This window comes from Ptychodera flava, chromosome 4, assembly GCF_041260155.1.
Source record: "Ptychodera flava strain L36383 chromosome 4, AS_Pfla_20210202, whole genome shotgun sequence".
Lineage (NCBI taxonomy): Eukaryota > Metazoa > Hemichordata > Enteropneusta > Ptychoderidae > Ptychodera > Ptychodera flava.
Window position 1 is genome coordinate 34,951,749 of NC_091931.1, and position 20,512 is coordinate 34,972,260.

Below are 20,512 nucleotides of genomic sequence, written 5' to 3' on the forward strand. Positions count from 1 at the left end.
TGTTGGCTTAATGCAAACAAGTTTGTGAATATCTACTCTCACTTCGGAAAAAAATAGATTTTATTACACACACACAACATGTACATGCAAAGTCAGTTAAACGCATACATATACTGCAAGTGGCATGTTTCTTTCAACGTAAAATCAAACCATTTTCCACAAGCATTTCTCCAGGTTGTCTGTGCATGGAGGTAGCAAGAGAGCAACACGAAGTCGTTGATGGATCGTAAAATAACTTATTTCATCGAAGTAACTCACCACTTTACATACAGTTGAGAAATATTCAGTTCTGAACAGACTTAACATGATTCAAATGTCACTTTTTATGCCTATTTAAAAATTTTGCGGGTACTTCACGTCAAGGACATTTACAGTACTATTCTATCGTCTGCCGTTTCTGTACTTCTTTGTCTCCTGTAGCTCTATTTTCAAAGCAACGTACACTTGCACATTTTTCTCAAAAGATTCTATAACTGCTGACGATTTGCCCCCCCCCCCCCCCCCCCCCTCAACGAGTCTAAAAATAGTTATCACACAGTTTTTGAAATGAAACTGTTATCACAAAAGAGGTTTCTCTCGGCAAGGGAAGTTTTGCAGGGAGTTATACAGCGCCCCCTATAGACATGATCATATATCACTTTATGTCATCAAGCTCGGTGTTTGCACAGACCCCTCACACTTGTGTGGAGGGACTATAGTGTTGGACAACTAGTGTAACCGCTACTAATCACATAAATGAGTATTTCAGTGCTTTTTGTCAGTGACAATATCCCTTTATTTACTAATATCAAAACACATGCACATCATCAAGTTTTCTTTTCATCTTTTGAATTCTCTTCAGTGGATTTCTTCATCACAGTGCTAGCAATGATGCCGGCAAGAATAATAAGTCCCAGTCGTTTATTGGACTGAAATTTGTTCCAACAATCTTCACTTTCGTTAAGATCCACAGTGAGTGTCTGCGTTGCCATGTGAGCAGCTGTTAAAGCTAGTGCTGCATAGTATGCAAAACCTTGATCTGTAGCCATTCCAGTGAGTGTCAGTCCCCCCATCATGACAGATGCGAATCCTGCCAGCCAGGGCTTGGTCTTGTCGCCCAACAACAGCGCTGTTGATTTCACTCCGATCAGTGTATCATCTTCTTTATCCTGATGTGCGTAGATGGTGTCATAGAACAGTGTCCATGCAATGCAGGAGATGTATAGAGGCAAGACAGCTGTCCAGTCACAGCTGCCTTGCACGGCAGCCCAGCCCAGCATAGCACCCCAGTTGAAGGTGATACCCAGAAAAAGCTGCGGCCAAAATGTAATCCTTTTCATCAGGGGATATGTGGCTACAAAAACCAGCGAGGACGCGCCGAGTACGATACTGTAGTTGTTCAACTGCAGTAGCACGCCCAGTCCAACTGAGAGCTGCACTCCAAGAAACAGGAAAGCCTGAAACGGGGAGACCTCACCCGAAGCTATTGGTCTTGTCTTTGTGCGAGCCACGGCTTTGTCAAAGTCCCTGTCCCACAGGTCATTGATGGTGCATCCGGCTCCCCTCATCACCCATGCACCCAATCCAAACAGGGCTAACATATAGAGGTCCGGTAGACACCCAGGCTGTGCTGCAAGGCTGATACTCCAGGTGCAAGGTATATAAAGAAGCCATGTACCGATAGGTTTGTCAGCCCTCATCAGTTTCAGATATGGCTGTAACCATGGCGGCATGGCATTCACTGCTGCCGCTGGTTTTAAACTCAAATGACAAGACTGCAATAATGCTGGCATACACTGTGCATGCTTGAAAAGCTTATTTCCTGTTTTCCAAGGATATGTGTGCAGGTAGGTTTGAGTCCTCAACCCAGGGGGAGCCAAATCCATCTGGTGGTTCATTTTCCACTCTGGACAAATAACATTACCTCTGTCATTGTTATGCAGTGAAGATAGACTGGTAGCATAAAATATTTGTCTTGGTAAAAGCCGCAATCTCGGCTCACCTATCAGCCTTGTTAACAGCATGGTTAATTGGTTCTTTAAAATACCGTCATTAGATTGATATAAGAGCACCTGCAAATGACAGAGACACTTGAGTATAAGATTTAAAAACAAACAAACAATGGATAAAGGTTCACATTTTATGGGAACTGCGTAGCAATTCAAGAAAACGTTCCCAATTTCACATTACATCATACAAATATATTTGGAAGTGATCATAAGTGTTGCTATGGCTTAGAATAATGGACTTGACAAATTCAGTTGCTCCAAGCATTGAGTATGGCATGTAGTGAACATGGAAATCGTTTCACCACAGTCCCTCTATCCACAGAGGATAGCTGTGGCTGTGGCTGCGAAACTACGGTTTCACATTTATCACTAGTGACTTTGGGAATCATTGGGATCATGGGATTGAGTTCTAGCTGAGGGCAACTAAGAAAACTCGTTTTTAATTGCTAGCATCCAAATGTTTGTGTCCGGTTTGGACACTGGCTTCAAGACTTGTAATAAAAGGTCATCTTAACTCATGATTTAGGACTTTAGTAACTAGCTGTAGTAAAGGCCATGGTGATCTTTGAAGATGTATACATGAATGGGAGAGTTGTCCCTGCAGTTGAGGTGAAAAGTATATAATAGTGGGTTTGGATACGTAAAACTTTTACACGTTGAGTGCAAGTGCAGCTCGGGGTAGTTTAAATTCACGAAGGTGATGTCAGGAATGACATTATATACACCACCATGTATACATGCACTCTCAACGACAACCCAAAACAGTTTGGCAAACGGCATCCCATGCGCCTGGAACAGCCCACCATGTCCCTGCTGATGTGCAGCGTACCTGCTGCATGCATAGACGCACAGGCGCTTGGCGCGTCTCTTCGCGAACGAAGCCCCTATGATAACATAGGCAGGGCCAGGGCAGGGCCAAGTGTCTCGCGGTAGTGTTTGCTCTTGCAAGTTGCAGTGCTGCATCCCTAACCATGGACCCTCGAGGGTCATATGTCCTAACCAATAGCCTGCGTACTGTGTGTGGTGGGAACCACAGTCGTTTGGAGAGCTATTCAGCGCTGGGACTATTCGCCCCATAGACGAGTGTACAGAAGCGAGAAATACCCCAAGTCTGGAAACAGAATGGCTATAAAAACCACGCCATGTCACATTCCGTGTCCGATTTCACTGTAAAAATTAGCAAGTTCATCTATCATGCAACCGTCGATCGTTCCCTATCATTCTAAAATTTCATACCTGATACTTTATCTGATTCAAAAACGCTCGTTTCGTGTGATTTTCGGCCAAATTCGATGGACACCTCGCCAAAACCTGGGGGTGAGCAACATTCCGGTCACCTCTTGGGTACCTCCACTTTACTGACGTTGGCGCCGCCTACCCATGAGGGATGACTGGAATGTTGCTCACGCTTATGTTTTGGCCAGGTGTCTCTCGAACTCGGCCGAAAATCACAGGAAATGAGCATTTTGTAAGCAGATGAAGTATCAGGTATGAATTTTCGTGTGATTTTCGGCCGAGTTCAGAAGACATGTCGCCAAAACATAAGGCATGAACAACCTTCCAGTCACCCCTCATGGGTACGCGGCGCTAACGTCAGTAAAGTGGAGGTGCCCAACGTCCACTGTGAGGTGACCGGAATGTTGCTCACCCCAGGTTTTGGCGAGGTGTCCGTCGAATTCGGCCGAAAATCACACGAAACGAGCGTTTTGAATCAGATAAAGTATCAGGTATGAAATTTTAGAATGATAGGGAACGATCGACGGTTGCATGATAGATGAACTTGCTAATTTTCACAGTGAAATCGGACACGGAATGTGACATGGCGTGGTTTTATAGCCATTCTGTTTCCAGACTTGGGGTATTTCTCGCTTCTGTACACTCGTCTATGGGGCGAATAGTCCCAGCGCTGAATAGCTCTCCAAACGACTGTGGTGGGAACACACAGCACGGTACGCACGGCTACTCTAACCAATAGAAACCCGTTTGCTCACCGCATAAATACGTTACATCGACAGAAAGTGCTCAAAAATATCAAAAGATAGCTAAGATGCATTCACTTACTATCAATATTTACTATGCACGACAAGTGGTACACAGGATGCAGGACACGGTGTCTCCTCACATCGCTGTTGAACGCTGGGATGTCGGTCAAAGTTCAAGTGTCATATGACCATCGCCCCCTCTGTAGACTGTACGACGTGACTATGACTGGATGCCAGGAACTGACAATGTTGACTTTATTAGGAGACTTTATCGTACCATGTAGTCAGCCGGTACGACTGAATATCACAACCAACTAACGAAGGGTCTAAAATTCCTAGATAAAAGCAACGCAGCGGCTCTTAAGAACCATTGTGATCCCCCGATGTCCTTCATGTAGGCTTATATTTTGAACAGGTATTGAGGTAGGTAGGTAAGTTTTAACTTTCGTGTCTATGACAACATTTGCACTCTGTCTGGGCATGGAGCTACCAAAAGATCTGAAGTACCGTATCCACCCTGAACAAACGTATTATCAAATGTGAAATATCAGACGTACAGCTGGATGGGAACACATCTGAAAGTAGTGCCAGATATGCTCACAGCAAATCAGCTGATCGACAAGTCCACAATAGCTGTTAGTGTCCAGTGGATCAAAACAAGTCCTTGCTAATTCCTTCCTATTATATGTTCAAGTTCACCGGAGCTAAATCGCAACGCAAACCGCCATTTATTTATAGCCGTGTAAGTTGTAACTCCCGGATGCTGTGGTACTCGCGACACGTTTTAGATAGTGAGTTTGAAATGAAGGGATTAAGACTACGCGCTACGTGCGGTTTCTGTAGCGTACAAAGCTGCATGGAAAGGCCACCACAACCTCGGGGGGGGGGGGGGGGGGAAGACAGTACAGTCACGTTGCATTATTCTAAGACGCAACGGTTTAGAGAGTGACTTCTGTAGAAACCCTGCGTTGACAACTACCCCTATCACAATCAAGGTAATTTTTGTAATTATAAACACGGTCCCTCTATTACATGTTCACATACTGCATCTTCTTATACTATGCAGACCATGGAGAGAGTTTCTTATTGGGTGATAAGACATAGAATTAAGACATACACTGATACAGTCTATGTGCCAAAGCATGATACCACCTGTTTCTGTCAAGGGAAATAGGATTGGTTTGAACAGTTTTCAGCATTACTTTATATCCCATGTCTTCTCTGTTGTTTAGAAATGTATGTTGTATAAAACATTATTTAGTCTCTTAAATAAATGAGTGTATAATAACCATGTGATGTTGTCGTGAGTCCTGGCTGTCTGCAGGACAAATTGTCACAAAAAATAGTGTGATATGCTAATCAAACACAAGCAAATAACTTGTAAGAAAGTGAAAATGAAAGTTGTATATCATTTTCAGAGGATATGAATAATATGCTTTTCAGCCCAAAATGTAAAGCATTGTAACAACACGTTGTTGTATTTGGCTGTATTTTTTTGTATCTTTTAGGAGTTGAACAAAGACAAGATGAATGCCAAGTGTAAGAGACACAGGACATTTTGTGATGTATGATAAAAATAGCTTAAAAAAACCCAGTAATTTAAGTTCCAGTTGTCTGCTGTGAATTGTAAACATCACATTTCATTATAGGGTCAAACATATCATTTCAGTCACAGAGGGGCTGGAAGAACACATCTGCTATAAATGATCTCTCACCTGTATCAGTGAATGACAAAACACTGTGAGACCACATGGATGCATTCACTTGATTCAGTTAGTATTTTAAAAATGTTGTTCCGTAATCTGATGGAACACAACCTCCTTTACTAAGGATATGAACATCAGAGGAAAATACTAAAAAAAACACACATCAGTAGCTGCAAAAAAGCACCAGAAGTGTAGTTGAGATTAAAAACTCCGTTTTTTTACTGGAGATCTAAAAACATGATAGTATGTTGTTACAAAACCGATTAGAGAAATTGTAACTAAAGGGATTATGACTATATGTTATTTTAAGCAATATTAAGAATACATTTTAACTTTTTACAAAGCTACAGATAGACCTAAAATTCCTTCCGGGTATTCCTTACACAGTCATTTTCCGTGATCAACAAGTTGTTCCTCTCCTGTGGTATCTATACTGTCCCACTTTATTCATCCCTTGCATTAACCAGTCACACCATGCAATCAAATGTTCACTCCAGTTAACCGTTTTGTTGCCAGACTTGTCACTTCCCCATCTTCAGAGTTATTAAAAGGTGACATTGATCCGCAAAACAACATATTTTCGCCTACTTTATACTATATCAGGTTTCGCCAGTAAAAATCATGTTTACAGTATATATATTATCATGGGCTTTAAATGTCAAATCTTAGTTAAAATGGAACATATGGGGCGTTTTGTACCCTATGTCAGTTGGTTTTAACCACCTTGACCTGATGGTGACATACGTACTTAGCAGAATAAGGTTTAAACAATCTACTTTAGGTGTCTTTTATATTTTAAATATTTATATTTCAGTTGTCTTGTTATTACCATATTTTTGGCATAACAAACACTGTGGTGTTATCAATCAATGTTACTCAGCATGTATGGTAGAAATCTCTTCTAATCTCCTGTTAATTTTTTCAGTTGAGCAGCAACCACCTGGTTTTGAGCAGTTATTTATGGAACTGACATTTTCTGATCAGTTTTCACGAATGATTGCAGACTTGTTAATGTCATGAGCAAAGAATCTATTTTTGGAATGATGGACTATCAAAAAACTCCTGAAATATCTGATGTCTGTTTTGTTCTCAGCATGTTGCCTAGTTTTTGCTGAATGAACAGAGTATGTTATAATCTAGCATAATAAAGGCAAAGTGAAAAAAATGATTATCAGTTTCATGTCTGACGCATTTCCATGTCCTTTCACTTTCAGTGCAAAGGTCACGCTGTTGTACACGGACCAAATCAATAGCACTTTTTGGCTGACAATAAGACAGCATTATATTCCAATATGTGTGGCAGTAACTTTTGCAGGAAAAACCTTCACAGCTGACCCACTGATACTAGAAATATACAATGATTGAAATTTAGAAGTGTATCTTATGAAAAAATGTTCTGCTCTCACATTGAAGCATATCAAGACTCTGGTCTAGCTTTCTTGCTTGTTGCAAGTTGTTGTGAGGCTCTCTATCCTGAAGTGAAAATGTACATGTCTTCCCAAATGTGGTAAAAAAGGTTAGTGGTTGTTCACATCATGAACATTTCACTGACCCTGTTCGCAAGAACCTTGGAATAACATCATGAATTCTCTGTATTGTTGACAGGTCAGAGCGCGTGGCATCGCAAGATGGACAAAGAAGCAAAATGCATCATCAAAATAGAAGGGATGACCTGCCAGTCATGTGTCAAGACAATACAAGAAAGTCTCAGCAACATGCCAGGTGTGGAAAAGATCCAGGTGAGAAGATACTGTTCTCTTCTACTTTTTACTTGCATATTCCAAACTTGGACAGACAGAAGATCAGCTGAACCTTAACTTTTTTAATCCTCACCAAAATTTGGCCCAAAGCCCTTGTCCTCGATGGTAAAGCAGGCCTCTCCAAAGGGATAGAGGGGAGAGGGGAGAGATTATACAAAGTTATGAGTGCTGTATGTGTGAATTTCCCTGCAGAGGAAGAAATAGCCAGTTTTTTTCAAGGGGCTTTTTGTTCATTCACAAAGAGATTATATAACAAAGAATATAACAAAGTGATCACAGTGCAGTGCCAATCCATTGACTTGAGCCTTTGTTGCCATCTCTTCAACCTCTGGTACTCTTGGCAGATCTTCAGAGAGAAAAAAAATAAAAGGTTGATACGTCTTTCCCATACATTGCAATAACCATATTTGTTAAAAAAACATTTTTCCCATTGAAGCAAAACACATATACAAAACTATTTATTATATTGTATTTTTTCACAATGCATGTAAAGGGTGTAATACATTTTGTTTGAAATTTTGAAATCAAGTCAATATTATTTTTTTAGCATTAAACAGTCACATGAATCGCTAAATTTATTTTTTATTTGACGACAGTGGGAGATTTATATAAATTTAAGGAAAAGTTTGGATAGATTATTTTGTTGTGTGAATGTTTTCTTCATTTCTTTTTTGAACAAGTGAAGCAGCAGAATACATCTAAAAATATACCGGTACTGCATTAAATTTGTTTGGGAAGTGTTGGGATTCTAATGTGTGCACATGCTTGCAGTCACGTACAATAAACTCATTTGTCCAGGCACATTAAAGTAAATGGCGACAAAGCCGCTAAATTATTTGCATTCTTCATGCCTAGATGTTTCACATTAATATTCCGTACATCATTCATGAAAATGCTTAGCTGCGCTGGCTTTATAAAAGAATTGAAATTGCAGGGAAGTCTGTCTGTCAACAGTAAGTTGTTCAGATATTGTGGTGAACTAAAAGTGACCTTTTGGTGCTGATACAATACTGTTGTATTAATAGAACCCAGCAGTGCATAAATGAATCGGTGTTATGTGCAGTTACAGCAGTAGTAAATCATACAGACACACCCACAAAACCAAATTTTCCTGCAAATACGAAATTTTAGTTTTTCTGTAGTTTTGTTTTGACAGGTATGTTATGTATTGTTTTTTTTAGGGGAGAAGAGTGCATTGGTCTGCTACATGTGTTCAAAAACAATTACCAAAATCAATGGTACACTCCCATCACTATTTTTTAAAATGAAAAATAAATTTCACAAAAAGGCTTTGGAAGTAGACCTACATGTATGGGTTGCCACTTATTCTAATTTTTTTAGACGTAATGCAACATGGTTACCATAGTTGCATCCTCCAAGAACCACGGGGCTTCATAGGTTGATGAGTGGATTGGTTGAATGAAGAGGTAACAAGTTTGATGGAACAGATATTGTTCAGCTTTACCACTGCAAAAAAAAATGCACTGATTTATAATGAACCAACTCATTGACATCCGTAGTTGCTGTTTTGATAAATGAGTCTTGGGAGGTCATGATGTGATGATTTGTATGAACAGCTAAATTACAGCCATTCTTTGTGGAGCCTTGGGAATCACACCGACATCACTCACTTGTTTTGATACACACATTTATGTTCAATCCTATATTGTGGACTGTCCCCATAACTATTATATCTCAAGGAGAATCCAGATCAAGTATTAACAGTGAAAATGTATAAATTTTCTTTTGCGTGTGAAAAATCACCCATGATTGTGTCTCAAGTTATTGTGGTGAAAATCTGGCTTCTTTCTGTTTCAACTAAATTGTAGCCAGGTCTACGGCTTTTGGTTGTAGAAAATAAAGTGAAAAATGGAGGTTCTTAAAAAAGAAGAAAAAATAAAAATTGCCAGATTTTGAAAATGTAAGAAGTTTAGTGTACACGTACATATTTCTATTATGAAAATAGACCAACTCATCCGAGTGTTTGTGCCATACATTTCAATAAATTATGTTTCTTTGTACATACAATTCTGAAATTGCCACACTATTTCATTGTGTGTTTCCAATTTGTAATAAGAGCATGGAGGCTTTATTGTGGCTGTTAGGCCTATGCAGTTTCTCAATGAGATGTCTTAATGAACCTTAGCTTTGAAGTTTAAGAGATAAACTGAAAAATTGTTGATCTTTACTCAAATGCTGATAAAAGAGCTCTGGGCTAAATGTGGTTTGACTTGATAAGAAGCTTGAAATGTGCTGCATACAAAGGTCAGTTTTCGGACATTCTGACCTTTCTCTGGTACCACAATGTACGTTTTCAATAAACCGCAATACGGAGTCTAGCATGACTTCATTCAGACCCTATGCTACAGGGAATAATTTTACAATCTACAGAGTGGTGCCAGATCTCGGACAAAAATTGGGCTTAATCCAATTCTGCAATACTGTCAGCATGTGTGGACCCTTTTTAGTTCATGAAATCTGGATAATGGTCAAATATTTTCTCAAATACCATCATGGTACCACCTTGTGCAGAATCACTAGATTGTTTAAGAAGGTCTGAGTAATTGTTTTGCTGGATTACCAAGTGACTAGGCGTTCACCAACGCTCCACGATAAGGAAGTCGTATATTGTGTAGTTACATATTAAATTGCCTACGTGCAGATGACAGGGAAGGCATTTGTATATTTAGATTCAATGTTTACATTGTACCTGGTGTCTGTATGAATGGGTTAATAGAGATACCATCGTTTGTGACCCTAACATGCTACAAAGCACCACAGCTCGCGTGTGTGTACTGTCTATGACAAGGTATGTACACTGCCATTCATGAATGATTCCATTGTATTTAAGTCTTTTGTGGCTCAAGATTACAAGATTTTGTATTGTATATTATTTATTTCATGTTTGATGCATTTATGAAACCGTTGATGTATGTTTTTTCAAAATGCTTGAAAACAAGACTAAAGGGCTTTGGTTTTATTCATTTCAATCTTTGCAGTGAATTTTTTTCATTTCAAGATTTTGTTGATTACTTTTCATTCCCAATTTTGAATACCATGAAATGTTTAGTCAGTTTTCTTGTTTTTTTTTTAACCGTTTAACATGTATCATACAAACTGATAAAAACGGGTGCTAGTGGACAGCAGATATGACCTTATGGATTTATTCTGAAAAACCCAACCCAGCTATAATTGTAAAAAAAGAAATACCAGTTTTGAAAATTGCATGCCTTCAACAGGAAAATATTATATTGAAAGATTCTGCGTCCAATTGTAGATTTTAACAAGGTGATCAAAATAAGCAGATTTAGGAGGCCACTTGTACAACAGGGATTGTAAAAATCACAAATATTGTTACTGTGATTTCAGTCATGAATTGTGATTGAAAAGAAGGCAATTTCTGGTGAAGAAGTAGAAAATATATCGCCAGGTATGCATATGGTGCCAAGTTTTGTTATTTTTCATTACGTCTAATACAATTGTGATGATGTGTTTTATGTCTTTGAATGAAAACCTCTCAGTATGGTAATTCAAATGACAGTGAACAACTGAAGCAGACTACATGCACAGCTATGCGTACTACCCAGTGTGGATTCTATACAATTCTGAATATCTGACAGAAAATATGCTGGTGATGTCAACAAGCTTAAATGCTTTCAGTCAGAAACACACTTGAAGTACACTTGAAGCACACTTTATTTTTGCTGCAAAAGTATCCCTTAGCTCTTTGCATGTTTGATTTGTAGCACTTTTTCTCCAATATCATTTCATTTTTGAAAATACTAGAATTGACTAGTTTTACTATTCAAAATTTGAATTACTTGTGCTGAAAATGAGCATTTGGAGAAAATCCGTTCCCATATCAAGAATCAGATATCAGATATTAATCAGATATGAATATTAAATAGTATGCTAGGAATTACACATTGCATTCAAGAGTCACTTTCAGAGTAAATTAAAATTGTGTAGTCCATGGAAAGTTTGTTGTAGTTTGTAACATTAAAGGATCTAATCTTTGTAAAATTAAAGATCGTAACACGTACACTCTTTCTATCATGGTGTCACTCAAAAGACCTCTCCTTAGTTTCAGTATGATGCCTCAACTACACAGAGATTCTAGTCTAGCCTGGCATGTTTTCAACCAATGATTATTGTTCAGCACTTGTCAAAACATGCATAGCATTATTTTGGATCCGTATAAAAAGATTAGAACAAGATGTCAGACAAGTTTTATTATACAACATTGGTAGTTTTGGGAACAAATACTTGCATAAAATGCCAAATGTACCTCATTACCACCGTACTTGGCCCAGGATTCATAAATGATTTTTTTATTATATGTTCCTGTAATCCTATAACAACATTATGCATATAAGCCCTGATGCAATCTGGATTTGCAATGCACCCTGGTACGTCAGCATCCTTTGCAGTGTAACCATGCACACTATAGCTATTGCAAAACAAAATGTGAAGATTTAGAAAATGCCATGTGTCACTGAGCTGGATGTACTTTTGATACCACTGTAGACAGTCACTCTTTTGTGAAGTGACCATATACTGTAGAATGCTGTGTAAACTCAGAGTGAGTGTGGCAACGTTAAGGAGCTGGTGCCTTATGACGTTATGTACATAAAGGAAGAAAATATGCAGGTCTTACCAAATTCAAAGACATTAGCACTTCCAGGATAAACTTTTTGTCAAAAGATACCAAATATTCAAGTTTTAGTTTGTTGATTTCATGGACAGATACTTTGAAAACAACTAAACCTCATTGTTCAGTTATGATATTCGTGCTTTTTAGAACATTAAACTTTTGAACAGCACAAAACTTGGGTTTCTCCACAACTGTCGAAGGGGTGGGTGGTTTTCGGAGGATTCTATTCATAACTTATTCACTATATTAAAGTATATGCAAATTATGCATTGTTATGTAAATGGAAGCTGATTTTCCAAGCTGTGGACAACATTAACACAACAGAATGTGTTATTTCTTTCATAACTTTTCAAGTGTCTCCTCTTGTCCAGGTCTCTCTGGAGAACAAGGAAGCCTCAATTGAATACTCTGAAGAAGTGACATCACCACAGCAACTAAGGGACAAGATAGATGATATAGGCTTTGAGGCAACCATTCCTGAAGTTGATACGGCAACAGAGGAAGTTGTCATAGAGATTGAAGGCATGACTTGTAATTCATGTGTGAACACGATTGAAAGTAACATTGCCAAGATGGACGGTATTGATGAGGTCAAAGTTTCTCTGGACAATAAGACCGGCCATGTCAAATTTCGGCCAGCGGTGGTTTTGGCCACTGCCATCAGAGATGCTGTTGATGATATGGGTTTTGAATCCAGGATCAGGGGAAACAATGTAGAAACTGTTACAATTAACGTTGAAGGTATGACGTGCAACTCGTGTGTCCAGAGTATTGAGGGAAAGATTGGTGGCAACGACGGAATCCAGAGTATTAAGGTATCACTGGAGAGAAAGGAAGCCGTGGTGAGGTATGCGCCGTCAATCACCAGCCCACCTACAATAAGGGAAGCCATTGATGACATGGGTTTTGATGCCACTTTACAGAATGGTGCTGATTTGGCAGAATTTGACCCTCTGTTACAAAAACCTGACAATAGTGCAATGAGTCAGACAGTCATCATTGACATCGAGGGAATGACTTGCAACTCGTGCGTGAAAACAATCGATGGGACAATCTCTGCTCGCAGCGACGTTGAAAAAATCAATGTTTCCCTGAAGGATAAGAACGCTGAAATCATTTACAAGTCAAATATGACAACTCCAGAGGAACTGAGAACTGCTATAGAGGACATGGGTTTTGATGCAACTCTTGGTGGGGAACAAAACGCAAAGGTTACCGAGACTGTTGTGCTTGGAGTTGAAGGAATGACGTGCAATTCCTGCGTGAAATCCATCGAAGGGAAAATATCTGAACATCCTGGCGTAGAAAGTATCAGTGTTTCTTTACAGGAGAAGAAAGCTACCATCGTGTATGACCCCAAAAACACCAAACCGGAAGACTTACGGGACGTAATCGATGACATGGGTTTTGAAGCAAGCCTACCTGGAGGCTGCACCACAAACACTGAAATACCACCAAAGCAACTGCTCTCCACAGTTGTGCTATCTGTGGAAGGGATGACATGCAATTCATGCGTTAGAAGTATTGAAGGTAAACTTTCAGAACATCCTGGTGTCAAGAAAATAAAAGTGTCGCTTGAAGACAAATCTGCGACTATTGAGTACGATTCTAACGTCGTCAATGTCAGTGCGCTGAGAAACGCCATCGACGACATGGGATTCGAATGCACCATTCCAAATGCCGGAACAACGCAGACGACAGTCATTGACATTCAAGGAATGACCTGCAACTCCTGCGTCAAGACGATTGAGAACAAACTTTCCGAAACTCCAGGGGTGATTTCTGTGAAGGTTTTGCTAGAGGAAAATAACGGTACAGTGAGACATGATGCGGAAATAATCAAGACAGATCAGATAGTGGAAGCAATCGATGACATGGGATTTGTAGCATCTGTACCAGGTGAGTGTAGATAGTAGTGTTTAATGCGATTATGTTGAGTTGAAGAGATAATGAGGTAGTTGTTATAGAATGGCTTCGAATGACAGACTTGAACCTGTTCACACCCAATTGGCTGTAAACAGGCCTACACTCTCACCATTGGCGTCAATTGGTTTGGGCCAAACCCTGGGAGTGAAAGTGTTAATTACCATCCCCAGGGGTTAAGCATGTGCTTGACCCCCATCACTGGCAAACTGTGGTATGTTTCCACTATCTCAATAAGGTAGGTTGACCCATTGACAGGTACATGTAAATGGCGGTGAAAGCATTAAAAGAAATCATTGAAAAAACAAAAGGTAACCAGCTTGAACATCTTGGCTCAAATTGAACTGGTTGAGGTACATCTATGAATTATCAAATGAATTGTAGTTGATTTCCAGTCACTCGGTTGTGTTGTTCAACTTGAAAGATTTTTGCAACCACGGTAACTTCCTATAATTTACATGCACATCAGGTGTATCATAATTATTTCAACAGTTGTGATTGTGCAGTGAATAGCTAGACTGGTTGCCAGCAGATGTGTTTTCAGTTTCACCCAGGGGTTGCTTGGTGGCAGACATGTTTTCCGATGTCTCTCATTATGTGTATGGGTTATTGGTAGTTCCAAGTTTGATTCAGAGTGATTACACCAGAGCACGGTCCCTCCATAAAAGGGACCATGACCATTATCATGAAAAGCTGTAGCCTTCTTTGGGAATTTTTTGAATTACCAAAAACTGCATAATCAATTAAAAATAGAAGATATATAGTATTAATGCTCTATACTAGTAATCTTGTTACAGTTTCTCAAAAAGGCTTGCTCAGCTGCATGTATATGGTTTTCAAAGTGTGACAGCTATTAATACCAGGTTATCACATAAAAAATGTAAAATTCCAAGCATTGTGTATGTTTTGGTATAGAATAACAATCGGTCACATTCTTATGTGTGCATGCTTTGTAGTGTGTGTGTGTGTGTGCACGCGCATAAGTTTATAGGTGCGTTTTTGTATTTGGACATATGGCAAGTCAGTTGGTGGTGCAATAAGATAGTCCTATGAGCATAAAGTCAAATCATTCTCCCCTAGGTTTTGTACAGGTATTCAGGAGAATTCCCGGGAGAATCTCACCATTAAGAGTCTTTCAACAAAGAAAGTGAGACATGAGTGTAGGGGTGATAAGTACACTCCATCCATTTGTACATTAAATACCTTGAGCTGTCATTCAGTTGGCCAGTGTAACTATAAAATGAATTACATATACATGTATCCAAGGGAGCTCAGATGATCAAGTATTCACACAGCAGTGTCATCGTTGATGAGTGCAGATTTTAACTTTACAAATTACATGTTTGTATGTGCCAGACTTTTGTATGGACTGCTCTTTTGTTGGGATTGGCTACTGGGGAAGGGAGTTTTGATGGTCTTAGCTCCGTGGGTGGCAATGAGGAGAAATTGGTAAGAAAAGGTGTCAAGCAGTTGTGAATGAATTTCTCTTAAATTTGTATCTGAGAAGAACAAAATTTTATGTACACACAGTGCTAGTTTCGATATTAGGGTTAGAAGTGAGACGGTTCTTGAGACTAAAGAGAAAGAGGTGATTCTGCCATCCATGAGCTACATATTGCAAATCTACATATGCAAATAGATTTTTGTTTCAATTGAAAATGAATCACCAGGACATCACTATCAATTTTTGTGTAAACAGTGGCGATGCTCTACCAGATCAAAATACTGAAAGAGAATGTATTTTTTATTGTTCATTGCAATTGAAATTTATGTTAAAAAAGATGATTCACTCATTAGCAAGATAGCGTACTGTATTTGTTAGTGTGAATGTCACTGTAATAGCCTCCATGAATTCTGATGAATCAGCATTTCTTTCCCTCAGTGTGCAAATACCTCCAACACTCTCTGCTGGTTCAGAAAACGGCCATATGGTTTACTTCAGATGGACTGTTTTATGATAATGTGGTTCTACATATAGTAACTCATTTTCAATAATCTCTTCATTTTCAGTCTGTCAAAAACCTACAAAGGCTATTTGGAATGTTAGTTTTTAGCTCATATTTTTCATGATGGCAGCTGCAGCTGTTATGTGCCTGATCAGTCTTCAAGACAATTTTTATTCTTTTTTGTCTTTCTTTGGAGGAATAGTACTGCACTCTTTTCATCGTCATTTTATGAGTATTATGACTCAAAGTTGTCCTTGTGCAGAGAGGTAAAAATATCTTGAAATCATGTCGAATACACTATGTGGAAAAAATCACGACAGAGGGCTTGCTTCAGTTTTTCAGAACAGCAGTGCGTTGATATACGTATCTTATTCATGTAAGCTAATTTGAATAAACAGGTTGGCATGAATATGAAGTGTGGGAATGGCAAAATGTACGACCAAATGACTAGCGTGATGTACATGTACTGGTAGGTGAAAAAAAAATGAAAACAGGAAAATTTATGTAAAACAGAAGGAAATGAGAGCTAGTAATTTTAAACAAATTTTTGTTGAGTTTTTTTCGTGGGACTTCCTGTATATATGCATAAGGTCAGTGATTATATTTTTGGATACTTTACCAAAAATGGCTGATGTAGTTTACATATGGCAACTTTGCATGGCTACATGTAGTTCACTTGTACTAGCAGTCGGCCATAATTCTTTGTCAACATGATATGATGAAATCAATTATGTTGCTATGTGGGATAAAATATAATTGATTAAACGATTAAACAGATACATATCATGTTAAATTGACTGAAATTTTTTCCCCATTGCAAAGCTTCTTTGTAATTGATTCAGAATTGGAAAATGAAGTGTAAATTTGGTCAATTACAGAAAAACTTTTACATGCACAATGTTAAAAAAAAATTTTTACATAAATTTTTATGTAAGTCTACGTGTTCCACTGATACTAACTGACATTCAGTCTTGAAATAATACAAAGTGTTAACAAATGGATGTGCGCTCCAATGAATGGTCGATGGCAGGAAAACCAATAAAAAAAATTTGAAAACTGGACAATATTGAGTGTACCATCAGAATGTTAAATCGCACTGTGAGAGATGATAATTTACATGCGTGAATGACGAAGGAAGGGTGATTATACAATAGTGTCCATTTTAGGAGACAGTCTTTCTGAATTATGAGGGTACAACGCTTAGAAAGTAGAGTTTTCAAACATCCAGATTAAATTTGCAACCCACCCTGATGACGCATGCATGCTCCCAGTGAGGCTTTCCAAAGCAAAGTACTGGTATATGCCAATGAAAGACAGGGTATCTGAACCTACACTGGCTGAAATACTGGACTGTGGACGATTTGAGTTGCTCAGTACCGCTGTATGCCTGATTGTCATCGTAGCACGGATTTGAATTTCTTGGTTAACAGTGAACCTCTGCAGTTTCTAACTTTACAGGTATAAGTTTTTGATCTGCAGTATCTTTGCTCTGTAACCATGACCACCTGTTGATGTTGGTATCATGTGTGATATACCAGAATCGACCAATCTTTTCCATATGGAACTAAATACTGACCATCTTGTCTATGTGTCTTAGCACCTTTGACTGATGATGGAAAAAAATGATATTGACACAGTTTGACAGGATTGTTGACATAGCAACTCAGGAGAATGTTGGCTATATTGTGTTTTTAATTAAAAAAACTTTATTATTATTTGCTCAGTCAAACAGATTCCGTGCGTGTCATGGATCATTTGTCATTAAGAATAAGTACCTTAAATCGCTTTATAATTTTCCAGGATTTTTTCACGAAAATACAACAATTTTATCCAACTGATGTCTTTTCACTCAAGTTTTATTGACATGTCTGTCCTTTCCGCTAGACGTGATCGAGGCGGTCCCGAAGCCACGACAGCAACAGCGTGCCTCCAGAGAGCTTCCACAGGGAAAGATAGGAGAGGCTGATAAATGGGACATCAGATTCAGCCATACTAAAGGCAAGATGATGTCGGAGGATCTGGAGAAAGGTGCTGGGGCCGTACTCACCTGTCACCTGCACGTGACGGGAATGACCTGTGCTTCATGCGTGGCCACCATTGAGAGAACACTGTCCAAGCAAGATGGTAGGTTACCTTTTCAGGTTTGCTTGTTGTCGCTCCTTTATAAACGTGAAAAATATCAAGTGACAGGACTCTGAGGAGGTAAAAATTGTTCATTTTGTAGTCTTTAATAATGGTGACTGAGCACTAGTAAAATCTCCTTGGATGGGAAAATACGCCTAAAGTCATAATCAATTACTCAAGGACTACTGATACAATTCAATTGTGTACCCTCAGTAAGACAAGTTAATGTTGCAGTGCGCTGTGTGATGTTTTTGAACACAATGATTTTCTGAAAAAAGGATCTGCTAAATTGAAGCTCTTTAATTCCCCATTTTTGCAATCAAGAAGTCCCAGTTTGCAATAGGAAACATCACTGTGGAACCAAAATTATGAGTAGTGGCTGTTTCATCTCGGTGCTGCTGCCTGAAATTTTATTAAATTTTCATGTCAGTATTTTCACAGCAATACTCACCCTTCATTGTGAAATTCTGAAACTCAACACTGACCAGAATCACGTTTAGGAGTTGCTGTGTTTTACTTGAAATGTTGAAAATCCATTGTTTAGTCGGTGACGTGATATTGGATTATGGTAATTACGCAATTATCCATCTCATTGTGTTAATTTTTGAGAGGGATCTGTTCCTGCTGTGTTTTTGACGTTGTGTGTGTGGGTTTGATGAATGAAAATGTCGATAATCATCTTTGGCAATCATGTTGTTTTAGTATGTGGGTGTACGGTTTTTGCGTCAATGATGTAGCAAAGTGAGTGAGAGTGTGGGTAGGACAGGAATTTATCCAACTTGAGCATCGTTTTCATTCCTTGTAAGATTTCATCAAGAATATTTATACTGAAAAACAAAACATTTGTGTTTTGATTTTTGAATTCAGAAATGGCTCCATCTTTACCCATTTTTGTCGTCTGCTGGTGTTGCCGCCTGAGAGTATGCAACCACTGTAAAGGCAGTGCCATCTCTACGTCTTATTCTGAACAGATTGTTCTATCAGATGCTCATGTTTGTTTCTGCGAGACTTAAAGACTTTCTACTGCACGTGTACTCTCTGGTGTGGACAAACCCCTCTATCATTTTCCAATGCAATATTTTAGTGGATAAGGATAGAGGATTTCATGCAGTTCATTTCATTTGATGGGTGTTCTTGTACAACTAAACATATGTCAACCATGATTTACAATTCATTCAGTGTAGTGGGAATTGGACTCTAGATCCTGAGGCAACGCCACTGCAAAATGTATCGCTTGACATTTGCCATCAGTGTCATTTTATTGCTGTGAGCAGTCACGTCTCTGGGTGCTTGCTCAGTCTGTCACTTTGAGGGAGATTGAAATTTAACCTGTTCACCCCCAATTCCCTGTAAACAGGTCCACTACCACCATTGATAACAATGGGATCAGGCCAAACCATGGTGGTGAAAGGGTTAAGCTGCCCTTTCAAAATTGACAGTATACAGGTCTATTAAACTCAACCATAAAAACTTTGGTTGATAACTTACAAGAGTGAAAGGGGCTGGTTTGTCACATGGAACGTCAGGTCAAAGGTGAAGTGGCAGAAGGGCTGAAAATCATGTCAGTAAATCTATGAACAGATATCTGCCCTTGAATTATATAGGTAGAACTATCTAGTAATCACATTTTAAAGATAGTACATTCAGAAATTAACTTTTTTATCATAACTTTATTATAAAAACTTTGATTGCCAGAGAATTCAACATTTTCCCAAGCATGTCATCTACATAGCTTTGCCATTTCTGTTTTCTAGTTTACATATAAACAGTTCTATCAAACGAAACAGTGGGTGTTGGCCATAGTATAGCCCATTCAGAAGGTGATATTGTTTTTGACGCGTTCTGTCCAACTTATACTGAGATTCTACCTTCTGATTTTTACCAGGCATTAAAAACGTACTGGTGGCCCTCATGGCCCAGAAGGCAGAGGTCAAATATGACAGTAGTTACTTGACCCCTGCTGAGATCGCCAATAAGATTGAAGACATGGGGTTTGGGGCCAGTGTCATCGAAGATGAAACTGTTTCTGATGGCGTTGTGGAACTTTCGGTAAGTGGAAAGTTTTTTTTGCCAGTGGATCTGGTATTATTCAAAGCTGTAGCAACAGTACTGTTACATGTAGTGATATAAACATGTAGGAAACGTAGTTCTGAAACAACGCGGCAGACCACAACAAGTATATGACATGTCTTAAACAGGCAAAATAGCAGCATGATGGTTAAAAGTTCTAAAAATAGTGACATTGTGAAATTTTATTTGAACATGTTTCTTGGAAAATGATTATTTTGTGTATTGCATGACACGATGAACAGTATTATGTGTGATTTTGAATGAAAGAAGTCACTTTCTTTGAGTGAACTGTGGTTCTGTTTGTAAAACATCTTACATTGTTGAGATTTCTGTTTATTTTTGTCAGTTTGACGTGATAG

The 20,512-nt window shown here is 38.8% G+C and overlaps 2 protein-coding genes across 6 annotated transcripts in view; one reads left to right on the forward strand and one right to left on the reverse strand.

Annotated features, from left to right (window-relative positions):
- Positions 1-38: 38 nt before the first annotated feature.
- On the reverse strand, positions 39-4,132 carry LOC139131559 (4-hydroxybenzoate polyprenyltransferase, mitochondrial-like). Its single transcript, XM_070697665.1, has 2 exons — positions 4,050-4,132; positions 39-2,051 (listed from the first exon to the last, which is right to left on the reverse strand). The coding sequence occupies exon 2, from the start codon at positions 2,001-2,003 to the stop codon at positions 807-809; it is 1,197 nt and encodes a 398-aa protein (XP_070553766.1). The 5' UTR covers positions 2,004-2,051; positions 4,050-4,132; the 3' UTR covers positions 39-806.
- LOC139131554 (copper-transporting ATPase 2-like) overlaps positions 1,694-20,512 on the forward strand; it is a 34,489-nt gene continuing 15,670 nt past the window's right edge. For 2 of the 5 annotated variants that reach the window (XM_070697649.1, XM_070697653.1), the window contains exons 1-5: positions 1,694-1,826; positions 7,282-7,415; positions 12,462-13,989; positions 17,844-18,083; positions 19,969-20,132. In XM_070697649.1, coding sequence (XP_070553750.1) covers positions 1,817-1,826; positions 7,282-7,415; positions 12,462-13,989; positions 17,844-18,083; positions 19,969-20,132 — 2,076 coding nt within the window. In that variant the 5' untranslated portion in view covers positions 1,694-1,816. Of the gene's footprint in view, positions 1,827-4,172; positions 4,402-7,281; positions 7,416-12,461; positions 13,990-17,843; positions 18,084-19,968; positions 20,133-20,512 lie in introns of those variants that run through there. The other 3 variants (XM_070697652.1, XM_070697650.1, XM_070697651.1) reach the window with 3 other exon arrangements.

Coding starts and splice junctions, on each gene's coding strand:
- LOC139131559 (XM_070697665.1), bottom strand. CDS start 2,003: ATGCTGTTAACAAGGCTGATAGGTGAGCCGAGATTGCGGCTTTTACCA.